This window comes from Stegodyphus dumicola, chromosome 5, assembly GCF_044657685.1.
Source record: "Stegodyphus dumicola isolate Sdum_Otavi_A_Nest chromosome 5, ASM4465768v1".
In the NCBI taxonomy this organism is placed as follows: Eukaryota; Metazoa; Arthropoda; class Arachnida; order Araneae; family Eresidae; genus Stegodyphus; species Stegodyphus dumicola.
In genome coordinates this window covers 99,172,568-99,187,601 of record NC_140772.1, presented here as the reverse complement: position 1 = coordinate 99,187,601, position 15,034 = coordinate 99,172,568, and the positions used below count along the sequence as shown (strand labels likewise).

General features: G+C 31.5%; 1 protein-coding gene across 2 annotated transcripts in view; it reads right to left on the bottom strand.

Moving 5' to 3' along the window:
* Positions 1 to 1,433: 1,433 nt before the first annotated feature.
* The window catches only part of LOC118204173 (torsin-1A-interacting protein 1-like), a 41,586-nt gene continuing 27,985 nt past the window's right edge, over positions 1,434 to 15,034 (bottom strand). Inside the window, exon 2 of one of the 2 annotated variants that reach the window (XM_035376501.2) lies at positions 1,434 to 8,204. In XM_035376501.2, the coding sequence (XP_035232392.1) occupies positions 7,344 to 8,204 (861 nt within the window). In that variant the 3' untranslated portion in view covers positions 1,434 to 7,343. The remainder of the gene's footprint in view (positions 8,205 to 15,034) is intronic. The other variant, XM_035376500.2, reaches the window with a different exon arrangement.

Genomic DNA, 15,034 nt, shown 5'->3' with positions numbered 1-15,034 from the left:
ACTAGGTTGAGCGACAAGTTGAGTGACTGGTTTAGTAGGAGACGTTTCAGAACTAGGTTGAATGATTGGTTTATTAGTAGATGTTTCAGAACTAGGTTGAGTGACTGGTTTAGTAGGAGATGTTTCAGAACTAGGTTGAATGATTGGTTTAGTAGTAGATGTTTCAGAACTAGGTTGAGAGACTGGAGTGACTTCAAAGTTTTTTAATAAAAAAATATGTGCATTTGCCATATTGAAAATAGAAAAGATTCGGGTCCGACGGCCCCGCCCACCACGGAGCCCAACAAGGGAACACAGATTCCTGTGTTAGGGCTAGCCGGACCTATACGCAAACTGAAGCCCCACAGTCGGCTTTCCCGAAAGCAGGTACTCCCGAGAGCTTGACCCCAAGCCACTGACACAAGGACTAGTGACCAGCCGATTGACACCCGTGAGGACGACTAAGGTGCCTCCCGTTTAGCTGAAGCAGAGGCCAAAGTAGTGTGTTGGGGACAGTACCTCGCCCCTCAACTACCAGGACCCTCCTTTCCAGCGACACGGGTCTCCACGCACGGCAAACACGTGGGCAGTTTTCTCGCCACTCGAGAACTAGAGACAAGGTCTGTTCCAGTCTCTCGTGACGAGCCCCAAACTCCGTAGAGAGAAACCACGAGGGAGAAGGGAAGGGAAAAAGTACCAGCCAAGAGGAGAGGAGACTGAAAAGAGGATAGATCACTGGGGCTCCAGGATCGTGACACCCGTCTCACCAAGAAGATGATCCCCTGAAGGGCTAGGGTACCTCGGGATTGCCACACCCGTACTCACAAAAGTGAGCCCCCTGAGGGCTATTAAATGTAACAAAAATATAAATACAAGAATGTTATCCACTGGAAAATCATAAAGAAAATTACTTAATCTTATTAAAGGGAGTAAAAAATATCTTAAAATTATATTAATTTAAATTTTGACCTAAACTCAAGAAGGCAGGAAAGAAAAATAGCAAAAATTCCAAATTCTGAAATTTAATAATTCAGACAATTTTTGTCACACAGGAGAAAACTTTTTGGTGTTTTATTTTTTATAATAAGTGCAGTCTTAATAATAGTCTTATTGTAGTCTAAATATAACTATAAGGACGTTTTGCCATATAATAGGTTAGATTTTGTAATTCTTAAAAAATTAAATCTGAAAATGCCAAAGCATGCATATGGATGGACAAGGTTTGGGGACCAGGCTTCTCAAATTCGCCAATTATATTTCAATGAAGTAATTTTTAAATAACTTTATTACAAATGACACCTTTTATGTATGCTGAAGGTAGGAATTCTTTTTAATATTAATACAGCATCTCAAACTTATTCTTAATTTGTTATCTAGAAATCAAAATTGCCTAGCACTAAACAGCTAGATGGGAAAATATGATACTTTCTAAGCCATTGACTAGATGAATAACATTCAATTTTTTTCTTTTATACCAAGACTTGTTACCTTAATAAATGATGTGCATGTTAAAAATAAATATTTTACATCATTTCTATGATACATGTGGTTTCTTGAACTAATATAATCAAAACACATTTTTATTTCATTACAATATTTTTATCTCCAACAACTGTGAAAAAAAATATCAAACTAATGAATGAAAAAATTATAATAATAAATATAACTTCATTATTAAAATAACATTCAGAAAACTTAAAGGACAGCATGAAGGATATAAAAATTTATACTCTGATAACAAGAATGAAATAATTATATCACAGAAAAATAAGTACTTTTTTGTTAAAGCCATATTGCTTGGCACGTTTTTGTTTTGCTCAAGATAAAAAGCAAAATAGCTATGCAGCCTTTGTTCATGATAGAAAAATAAAGGTAACTAAGACAAATGTGGTTTGTTGGATCACACATTCCTTTCACTATTGCCGCACAATTTGTGTATACTTATAATATCAAAAGTCTAGTGAGTCATGTGAATCAAAGCTTACTTCTGGAGTACTTACTTCTTACTTACAAAGGTGGAAACTCATGAAAACATATTCACAAAAAGAAATGAATAACATAGACTGTGGTTTCCCTCCTAAAATAGATTGTGTCCTAACATTAAAGAACATTCCTGGTCATGTTCATAAATGTTCTTACTCTGCTCTTATTTTTGCAACCATTGGTCATAGACATACACTTCCAATTAAGAAAAAAATGTTTTAAATAATAAAAATAACCATGTTGTAGCATTTTTAAATTAAAAAAAAAGTTTTGTAAAAGTTACAAAATTTAACTTTTTATATGCTCTTCTTATATTTAGGAAAATGTTACACTCATTTTAAAAGATTAACACAAAATGTTTGACTTCCATACCAGAAAAATTGAGCGAGATATTCAATTTCAAAATTTGCAATTTTTTTATGTCATTTTTATTTTGCATTGAAGGGTTGACTACTAAATTAATTAGAATAATTTGAGATTGATTTCCTCTCCTTAAATGTCATTCAATGATAGTCTTTGGTGATTTACATAAACATCATTAATATGTTCAAAGAATTTTCCCATATTCAATTTATAATTTTTCAAAGCCATTATTTTAGAACCCTAATCTGGTAATTGTACAAAAAATTGCTTTAACTGCAAACATTCTTCATTTTTAATTAATGTAAATAATATTATGAGCTAATGCCAATACTGAAGTCTTTCAGAGTTATCTAGTAATGTGAATTTTATAAGATTCTCTGCATATGATCTCTATTTTCAAAAAAAATTTATTGATAAGTTTGTATCATAATATTCTGCATAGAAAAACTTATCAATATCTTAATATTAGAAACCTTTTTCTGAACTGAGATTTTATTTTTAGTTACATTCACTCTTCAATCTGTATATGACCCATGAGTATAGTCCCCAAATTTAATATCAAATATCTTGGTCAAATTTTTGTTGTATGGGTGCCACTTTTCTTTTGTTTCATTTTTTATAATGAATATTAAATTTTTCTAAACATAAGTATAGGGACCAGAAGATAGTAAAATTTCATAATTTATATAATATTGAATTGTTTAAATTTTAAAATGCCAAAACATGAATATTTGCATCACTGAAAACCAATATTTGTAATTGAAAGTATATGTCTATTTGTTTATGACCAATGGTTGTCAAATTAAAGGTCAGTTATGGGGTATCAGAAACCCCTATACCGACAATGTTAAATTGGCCATTTTTGATGTACCTTTTCTCAACATCTGCTGTATATACAAGCTTGAAATTTTTTCTGTAATTAAAGTATACCTATCTGATTATACTGAAATGAGCTTTTGAAGCATTTTGAATTTTAGAGTAAATTACAGAATATTTTGTTAGGCATAGTAAAATTTAGCACTTTTTTCATACAAAAAAATTAATTTTTTTTTTTTTTTTTTTTAGGGTCAAAGTTTATTACAAAAAGCTCATTTCAGTAAATATTAGGGAGCCTAATAAATAAGCCACAAAAAGTTTAGTATAGGGACCAGAAGATAGTAAAATTTCATAATTTATATAATATTGAATTGTTTAAATTTTAAAATGCCAAAACATGAATATTTGCATCACTGAAAACCAATATTTGTAATTGAAAGTATATGTCTATTTGTTTATGACCAATGGTTGTCAAATTAAAGGTCAGTTATGGGGTATCAGAAACCCCTATACCGACAATGTTAAATTGGCCATTTTTGATGTACCTTTTCTCAACATCTGCTGTATATACAAGCTTGAAATTTTTTCTGTAATTAAAGTATACCTATCTGATTATACTGAAATGAGCTTTTGAAGCATTTTGAATTTTAGAGTAAATTACAGAATATTTTGTTAGGCATAGTAAAATTTAGCACTTTTTTCATACAAAAAAATTAATTTTTTTTTTTTTTTTTTAGGGTCAAAGTTTATTACAAAAAGCTCATTTCAGTAAATATTAGGGAGCCTAATAAATAAGCCACAAAAAGTTTAGTATAGGGACCAGAAGATAGTAAAATTTCATAATTTATATAATATTGAATTGTTTAAATTTTAAAATGCCAAAACATGAATATTTGCATCACTGAAAACCAATATTTGTAATTGAAAGTATATGTCTATTTGTTTATGACCAATGGTTGTCAAATTAAAGGTCAGTTATGGGGTATCAGAAACCCCTATACCGACAATGTTAAATTGGCCATTTTTGATGTACCTTTTCTCAACATCTGCTGTATATACAAGCTTGAAATTTTTTCTGTAATTAAAGTATACCTATCTGATTATACTGAAATGAGCTTTTGAAGCATTTTGAATTTTAGAGTAAATTACAGAATATTTTGTTAGGCATAGTAAAATTTAGCACTTTTTTCATACAAAAAAATTAATTTTTTTTTTTTTTTTTTTTAGGGTCAAAGTTTATTACAAAAAGCTCATTTCAGTAAATATTAGGGAGCCTAATAAATAAGCCACAAAAAGTTTAGATACCTGTGAGCAGTAGTTCCTGAGAAAAGGTACATCGATTATAAAAAAATCACGTTTGGAGAAAAACGCGTTTTTATGTAAAAATCCTTATTGATCAAAGCAGTAGATGATAAATTAAAACTAGATTTTTTTACAGTTCTAATTTTCATAGAGGTTAAAGAATGGTATTTTTAGAAAGATAAAAGTGTAGAGAATTTGAAAGTGCAAAAATTCGAAATCACAATTTTTTGAAACTTTTGGGGTTCCAACACCCCTTAAAGGCTTGTGGACATGGTGGTTATGTATACATACACACACACACACACACACATATAGGTAATAAAGATAGTATTGCAAATATGTGTAAGTATAATACAGGGTGTTTATATAAAGTCCCGGACCCATTTTGATGTTTAATAACTCATAAAATAATGAAGATATAATTTATTGATGGAATAAATTATATCTTCATTATTTTATGAATTTACTGATGGAATAACTTACATATTTTCCTTTTCAGGTTTGAATATCTTTACTTTTGTAAATATTGTCTGCGCGTGTGGTTAATTCCAGATAATTTCATTTTCCAGCCTGAATATCTGTACTTTTCTAAATATCATCCGCTTATTAATTGCATTTTCTCTCTTTTGTTTTTGGCATCCTTCTGGCATTGTTAATCGCCATAATGTGCGCATATGGGGATCTGAAAACCCCCATGAATTCTGTAAGGCACAAAGGGATTCCCCAAAGGTTAATATGTGGTGTGGACTAATGCATGACCGAGTCATTGGACCTTTCTTTTTTACAGAAAAGACGGTCTCCTCAGTCGTATACTTAGACATGTTGGAAAACTTCATATTTCCACAACTAGAAGAGCTTCAGCCACATGTCTTTTTCAAATAAGATGGTGCACGACCTCAATGGGGTACCATCGTTCGTAGTTCTTTGAATGATGATTTTACAGGAAGATTGATTGGGCGAGGAGGTCCAATTCCTTGGCCACCCAGATCACCTGATATAACGCTGCTGGACTTTTTCCTTTGGGGATTTGTAAAGGACAACGTTTACATGAGGAGAGTGTCAAACATAGATGACCTAAAAGCCAGAATTACAACCGCAATAGCCTCTGTGGATGCCGACATGCTTGCCGGTACCTGGCGTGAAATTGACTATCGACTTGATATTCTCCATGCGACGAAGGGGGCACACGTGGAAGTTCATTGACAAAAGTCATGAAACTTTTTGAGTCTATCTAACCATTTATGTTATTAATTTTAATCTATCTTTATTATTTTATGAGTTATTAAACATCAAAATTGGTCTGGGACTTTATAAACACCCTGTATATTATAATCACTACACAGTACCTATGCACATTTTTCAATACTCAGATATTTTATACACAAGATAACAGTATTGTTAAACAATATGGAGCTTTCAATACAAATGTACTAGATATAACATAATTATATTTTATCCTGTGTCTATCAATACCTTGAATCATCTGAAAATAAAAATGCATGAAAGCTAATAAATAAATTATAAAAAAATCCACAGGTATGAATTAGCTTTGGGTTAAGCAAATCTAGATTTGCAAATAAATTTTGTATCTGCATTAACAAAACTAGTTAAGAGACAAATTACAATCATATTTTAAAGGCTTACAGAATAAGGCAATCAATCAAATGTAAATTAACCACAGTTAAAACAATAATAGAGCAATAATAAAATTACACATTATTTACCGAGTATATGCTTTTCAAGTTTGATTCAGTATTGGAAAATATTTACGAGTAAAATTTTTTATACAATATACATAATTATATTTTTGGATGAGAGTTTAATTATAAACTGAAAATTTAAAATTGATTAACAAAACAGAGGTGAAATTCATAATGTCTCCAAAAATGTGTGGTACAACAGAAAAATACCAAAATATTGCAAAATGACAATGTGAATAACACAAATGTGAAGTAGCAAATAAATTTCTCATTCAATGCTTTTTATTATTTTTTAAAATATACACGTTATTATAAAGGGGAAACATGTCTCGAGAAGTCAAAGTAAATAATATCAAACTATATCAAATAAACTGACAAGACAATGCTTTTAATAAACATTTTTCTACATCTGTGCATTAAAATTAGCTTCTAATCTTTGTAGTTATATATTTGTGTGTATGTAGGTATTACAATTACTACATAATACCTATGCATATTTATCCAGCATTTAAATATTTGATACACAATATATTAGTATTTTTAAACAATTTGGAGCTTTTGATATAAATGTATTGATGAAATATAACATCATGTAATTTGCATTCTGTCTAATCTAAAAAATGTGTACAAGCTAACAAATAAGTCATCAGAAAAGTCTACAGTATACATTAAATTAACAAATTAGCTTTTGAGTAAGCAAGTGTATATTTTGCAATAAATTTTTAATATATATTAGCAAACGTTAACAGAGCTACTTATGACAGAAATTACAATCAATTCAAATGCTTAAAAAGAACAAAATAATCAAATGTAAATTAACCACATATAAAGTTATCATAAAACAATAAAATTACAAAGCTTTAACATAGGCTTTTTAAGATAAATTCAGTGATAACATATAATAGAAAAACAATGTTTTACCCAATTTACATAATTACATTCATGAATGAAAAATTTGTTATAACTTTAAAATTGAAAACTGTTTCACAATGCTTTGGCAAAATTGATTCAGTTCCACTAATCCACATTCAAAAGTTTCCAAACATACACTATTATTACATTTTCAATAAAATCCCATGGAATAACAATATTTTATTTACAAAAGTTGGAAAAATTACATCATCATAAAATTTATAGGATGGACATTTATATTCTTTCAGTAATGTTCTACATAAAAATACTGATAACGGTCGAAGAATTTTATTTTTGTGTTACAGCGGCAACACTCACTGACAATCTAGACAGCAATGAGGAAATCTGATCTTCATTAACATCTTTCCATTTATTTTTTAAATGTTTCTCAACTATGTTATCTACATATTTTGAATTATTTTTCTCTTTAAATTCAGTTTCAGATGAAACTGTCATCACATAAACTGCCCTTTTGTACTTAGCATTTTCATGATCACAATAATTATGAAATATCAAAGCAGTTTCACCAGGAATAGCATCTAAGGCATCAATTAATACAGCATTTAAAGCAGATGAATTTAAGGCACTATTTATTTTTTCAGTGATGTCCTTCTTTGCTAAAGAAGAAGGTGTACTTTTTAACTCAAGACCATTTATCAAAACATAACTTTCAGACTCTGAAACTAATTGAGCTAAACTATGAGCTAGATGATGAGTTTTGCTTTCAACACCTTTAGCAGCAACAAGCATAATAATTGCAGGTTCCTTTGGGTCTGCTTTAAAAACTCTTTTGAGTGCTGCAGACACAATTCTGAAACTTAAATCAGGCTGACCGTGAAATTCTTCTTTCAAACTGTTTAATATAATATCAATCTTGGGAAATGGAGGATTATTTGTCTTAAATTCTAAACTTTTGTAAAAAAATATAAAAATAATAATAATAGAAATAAAACCTACAATTCTATATAATGAATATTTAAAAGAAGATTCCATTTTGGGTTGAGGTGAAACTGAACCACAGGAATGGACTGCATTGTCAGCACTCCCCTTCTTACATACATTCTTTGTGCTTGGAGATAATTTTGGGGATTGTCTTATATGGTTAATTTCATCCTTTAGATCAGGATACAAGTCAAAAACTGGCAATTGCTAGAGAAGTAAAGAAATCATACTCACATAAAGTTTGCAATAAGTGAAAGCAAAGATACATTTATTTTCATAATAAAATGCAAGGTACCTCATTCAAATGTTCAAAAGTATTGTCAGTATATAAAAATGAGTGAATTTAAAATTAAAAACCAATAAATTATAAAAAAATATAAAAAGCTAATTCACTCCCTACTACAAAAAATTTTCACACTTCTATGTGATAATTTTTAGATGTGTATAAATAGTCAACCTCTTCCAGCTTTCTATAACATGAACAGTGTTATGAGAAAAATGGCAGTTTCAATTTGGACACCCAAGTCCAGAATAGTGATTACTTTTTTCCTTAGCTGCTGCAGAAATGAGGTTAAATATCTTTTTAAATACTTGGATACAGGAATTCTGTCCCAATTATGAGCTGGGGTTTTTCAAGGAAATGTTGGGTATCAATGCTGAAATTGGAATGAGACTATAGCCATGAAAATGATGAAAGGGAAGACTTTTAAACATATTTGCCTCAATTGAAATAAAAATTTAAAAAAAAAAAAAAAAACTGAGAGTTTCCATGCTGCACACTTATGCTATTTTAAAAGAACTTCAGACCAATTTAAACTTATGTTATGGATGCATGATTCCAGTTATTAAACGATTTATAATAAAATTTTGATGTAAAATATACTCTTGTTTAACTTGATATTCTAAATTTCATATTCTTTGGTTAGTTTGATTTTATAACTTTCTTATATTTTTATATTATAAAAAGGTCTTTAGGTGCAAGTTCTTGAGGGTTTAGGAAGCAAAGAGAGAAATGAAGCAAAAAGTCTTTTCTAAGACTAAAATTAAACCAGCTTTTAAGATTTCTTTTTGGAATGTTGATGGTTTAGCTCATGACAAATTTACTGAATCGAAGACTATTCTTTCTAATCATGATTTTGACGTAATGGGCATTGTTGAGAGTGGAGCCACTGCAGACAATGAAGTATATTTTAACAATCCAGGATATCCGAAATTTGTGTTAAAGCAATTAAGACAAACTGCTTCTGGCATAATTGTTTTTGTAAAACTTTCTTTAAAGGCACAGTTAATTGCCTCTCGTCGGATGACTACTAATGATAAATAGGAATTCCTGAAAATGCATGCATGCAGACAAGAGACTACATAATATATTCTTTTTGTACAATCCTCCAAATAATAAACCCGATCTTGAAAGAATAATATGCGGTTGGGATAGAAATTCACTTATACTTGGCAACTTCAGTGCCCCCTCAACGGCTGGGGTTATTCAACATCAAATGGTATTGGCTGTATAGTTGAAAATCTTATTCTAATCCTATTGATTTCACTGAGAATGAAGGAAATTTTCCAACTTTCCTCTCTTACAATCGAAGTGTCTCTAATCCTGATTTGCTCCTAGCCCATCCAGCTCTGTCATGTAAAATACAGCATGAGTTAATTGATAGTCCAAGTGGTGCTTTGTATAAAATATTACTATCCAGCATTGTAAGATATAAATCCCTCTACACGGAGCCTCGTCAGGTTTTCTGGAACCTTAAAAAGGCAAACTGGTTCAACTATAAAGGCCTCGCTGATAAATTTATTATAAACTTCTTGGTTTCCCCAAATCTTGAACATTCTTCAAAACTCTTCACCTACACTATACTAAAGTGTGCTTCTCTAAGTGTCCCAAGAGGACAACAAAGGAAATATACAACTTTCTGGAATGACAAACTGCAGAAGCTTTGTGAAGACAGAAATAAGGCCCATGAGAAGGATCAAAATATCGGCCTTGGTGAGGATTGTATAGCTTTACGTAAGACACAGGTTATCTGAAAAAGATCAATAACTGAAGCAAAGTGTTCCTCGTATAAAAACTTTCTAGAAAAACTGGACTTTAGGAGGGATGGCATAAAGGCTCATAATGTTTTGTCCCAGATAAACAATCAAAACATCAGAAGAAATGACCCTATTAAAAAAGGTTTTAAAGAGGTTACTATTGATAAGATATTTTACATGCTTTTTGTGGGCATTTTGCTAGGACAAGCAACTACAGGCCTACTATTAACATTTAAAAAAAAAAAAAAAAATGAACTGAAATCACCTCAGGACAACAATTCCCCAGTTTTTAAACAACTTTTAATGCTGATTTCTCTTTAGGGGAATTGAAAAATGGCCTTGATGCATCAGTTAAAGGTAAAAGTGCAGACCCAGATGAAATCCTACCCGAGTTCCTTGTAAATCTGGGAGATTCTGCAAAAATTACTTTGTTGCCATTCATTAACCAAACTTGGCTTGCCGAGTGCTTGGAGAAAGGCTGCGATAATATCAATTCTCAAACCTAAAAAACCAGCTGAAAATGTGGACAGTTATTGCCCAATTTCTCTTACAAGTGCAATATGCCAATCAACTGAGAGATTGATTGCTAACAGGTTAAAGTTTGTGCTGGACAAAATTGGTTTTATATCTAAAAAACCGGCAGGTTTGCTTAGACATAAAAGCGCAGTTGAACAAATTGTACACTTGTCCCAAGAGGTAAAAAATGGTTTTCAAAGAAGACAAAGTACCCTTGCAGTATTTGTGGACTTTAAAAATGCATTTGATAGGGTCTGGAGAGCTAGACTGCTCAGGAAGTTGATTTCCTGTGGCATTTCAGGCTACTTGTCGAAACAGTTTCTTGACCAATACTTTATAAATGTCAAGTATGGACATGCTGTGTCTGGCTATAGACAGACCAAACAGGGTTTACCCCAAGCAGCTGTTCTGAGCCTGATTCTTAATATAATGATCAATGGCTTAATAGACACCATTTCCAGTTTTATTCCAGGAGTGAATGTTTTACTATTTGTTGATGATGTGGTGATGAGTGCTACAGGAACTGACTTTGCTGGCCTAGAGAGCATCCTATAACAGGCCTTAGATGTTCTTAACATCTGGACTTAAGATAATAATATGGTTGTAAATACTGATAAAACCACCTTTCAATTGTTCTCCCTCAGTACAAAACCTCATGACATCCAACTTTAATTTAATGACAAAGACCTGAATAGAAATTTTGATACTGTCTACTTGGGTATTCAATTATACCCAAAATTAAACAAAACATTTTGATTCAAACGTTGATAAAATATATGCCAGATCAAGACTATTAAAACGTTTTGCTGGTGTCACTTGGGACTCAAGCGAAGATGTCTTGTGTACAGCCTATAAAAGTTATGTTCATCCTGTTGTTGAATATGGAAACAAAGCTTTGATAACTGCCTCCGACTCTGTTAAAAGAACAAGCTTGATCTATTCCAAAACAACATGTTGCGAATGATCACTGGTGGTGCTAAAATCAATGCCCAGCAGTTGCTATGGAACTTCAGACTGAACTAGAACTGTTAAGTGAAAGGTGCCAAAGAGTTAGACCCAAAACTAACTTGGACGAAACATATTGATTCAATCGTTGATAAAGTATATCCCAGATCAAGACTATTGAAACATTTAGCTGGTATCACTTGGGGCTCAACCCAAGATGTCTTGTGTGCAGCCTATAAAAGTTATGTTTGTCCTGTTGTTGAATATGGAAACGAAGATTTGATAATTGCCTCTGACTCTGTTAAAAACAAGCTTGATCTATTCCAAAATAACATGTTGCGAATTTATCACTGGTGGTGCTAAATCAACGCCCATAGTTGCTATGAAACTTCAGACTGAACTAGAACCGTTAAGTGAAAGGTGCCAAAGGGGGGCCATAAACCTTATTGAAAAAAATATTATGAAGAAAAAATAACTTTTTAAATTATTACAGACCAACAAACGAAAGATTAAAAACCCAGAATTCCTTCCTTTCTACTGTTCACGATCTTTATGATATTGATACACCCAATCGCCAGGTTTTTCCTCAGAAAGTAAATCCTGTTCTACATCAAACCATAACAGAGGAGGCCCACCTGGATCCTTGTTTGGATGTCAATATGCAGCTCTCCTTACAAAGTAAATTAAAACAACTATTCCAAAACAACATGTTGCTGCTCTGACTTCTATATATAGTAGGTATCCTCCTGATGATTGGTTCCGTGTGTACACTGATGGTTCAGCAGAAGGCGCTACAGAAAACACCGGTGCTGGAGCATATTTATTTTCAGTATAATTGCAAAAACTCAGTATCCATGTACATATCGACCTATTTTCCCTTAAAAAAAAAAAAAAAAAACTCAAATTGCACAAAAATGGCATTGTGCACTCCCTTGATTTTATCCATGTACACGTTGACCTATTTTCACTTAAAAAACTTCAGAGAATTGCACAAACTATGCTTTATGCACTCCCTTGAGTTTGTCCATGTACACATTGATATATTTTCACTTAAAAAGTCAATGTATTTTAGCACTACACAAAGCAAATATCTCCTTACCTTATTTAGAAATCCGTTCATCTTCAGTCTGTGACACACAAAATTCCTTAACAGCATCAAAAAACTTCCTAAAATTATCTGAACTAGAATCCGTATACCGGCATCGCCACAGAAATTCACAAAAATAAGAGTCAAAAATATACTATGTAGTTGCGGACTATGGCTACTAAGTAAACCTTCATTTACACAAAAGTCAATTAATGTACTTTTCCCCTTTCGTTCCAAATTGTACCGAAACTTCAAATTAATTCTACTACATCCAGCCATTGTACTGTCTAAGCAATGAAACAAGCACTGTACTTCCTAAGCAACACACACCACAAAAGCCCTTGCAAAACATTCCATGATTCAAAATTTCCCACAATAAGGCAAACAATTACGTAATTATAGGATTTCCATACCATTCAACTACTCAGGTTACCATTAATGATACAACAACTTGGCGATAAATAATACAACAACTTCGTGATAATACAAGGGGTACCTTAAAGTCAACTCTAACCATGAGCAACAACATTACTAACTAAAAGATCTTAAACTGCATCTAGGAAGCATAAACAAGAGAAAAAACAAATCCTTTTTGCTATGTGGATGCAGACTTGGAAGACAACCCTGATAATAAGAAATCTAACAATAATTACTTTTTTGCATATCAAGGCAGGGTTTCACAGAGAAAAGTAAAAAACAGTTGTGTATAACTTAGTCGTACACAAAAGCAAAATGTATAGCTCTTACTGAAACAGAAAGAAAGAAGCAGCATAGCTTGTCTTTCACAAGATTTCCATATTTGCATTTTTTATAAGACAATGAAAGTTGCTTTAAAATGTTACACAGAGAGAAGCAGGGAAGAATTTAATATATAGACACAAGAGATATCTTGCAAAGAATGTTGTGAATAATAAGAATTATGAATTTCAATACCTTCTCACTGAAGAAATTATTGCAGATGTTTTAATTAAGCAGTCAGTGACAAACAAACTGCAAACTTTTAAGAACTTCAGTAGATTATGTTGAAAGGATAATAAGATTGATTCATTATATGTACACATCTCAAAGTTAATTTAAATTAACCCATTATTTCTATAACTCCCATTCACAGATTTTCCGTGCATGCTCAGCTACGAGTTCATATTTATTTGGAGTTGATATACTACAGTACGAAATGTTAAAACTTGAATTTAACCTCACCTTGGTGGTCTTAGTGTGTTATTTTTCTTGGATAAATGGAATGGATTATATGTTTTGTATGTTTGTGATTTCTTATGTCTTATGAAGGGATTGAAAGAATATGCACTATGAACCCCCCATTCTTATCCCAAAAAATATTAATAATTAAATCAAGAATTAATGTTGTAAATACAATGTTGTACTCCATATACAATACTCTATAAAATGGCATAAAAAACAGCTTGTAACTGCCATGCTTCCCAAATGGAATCTGCATATGAAAAAAAAAAAAAAAAATGCCATCATTGCTAATTGATTTTTTGATATACATATCCTACTCATTCTTTGATGACATAAAAGGAACCCTACTTTTAAGATAAAATTTTATTTTAAAATTCTGTAGTTAACAGATTAAAGATCAGTCATTAAAGAAGGGTGTTGTTATTTTTATAGTTTAACCAAGAGAAGCAATGATTAACTTTTTTCATGTTTGTCAACCGACTCAAAACCCCTTATGTCCATGTGTATACAAGGTGGTATTTTTTCGCTGTTGGCAAACTCTACATCTCAACTTTGATTATAATGTAATAATATATGCTTGTGCTTATTCTCTTAATAAATGCTGCATTCTAATTCACCGAGTCTGAATTTATTTCACCACCATATGGATGCAAATTCTGCTCGATTACTGACAGATGATCACTGCTTCTGATACACCTACTAATAGTAACTATCAGTATTTGATTTTTACAAATTAAATATACATGGTATTTTCTTAGCCAGCCATAACTCTTCGTGCAACCCAGTATGAATATCTTACAGCAATTTAAATACAGATTACATTGAGAAATATATATATGTTAAAAATCATGGTACTTCCTATTACAGTGGCTCCAAAAAGTTAATAATCAACCAAAATGTAACATGAAGCAATGTATAAGAGCATACACAAAAGATTTTGGTGAGCTACCTCGGTTGATTGGTGATTCAATCTTGGAGGCCACTTCAATAAGGAAGTACCAAAATCACTAACTTATCTCAACTTCAAAAACTACACATGTATGTGCATACATATAAACTAATTTAAAATTAAGTGGGAAAAAAAAGAAGAAATACCTTAAAACTACATTTTCTCTTAAACCCTGCATGAAAATTGAACTAAACCTGATTTTTACAAAATTGTTCTTTACATTGTTTTTTTACAATATTGTTTTCTGTGTTTGATTTTTATACAATCTCTCCCTCCTTTTTTTTGCTTTTTTATTTATAGTAC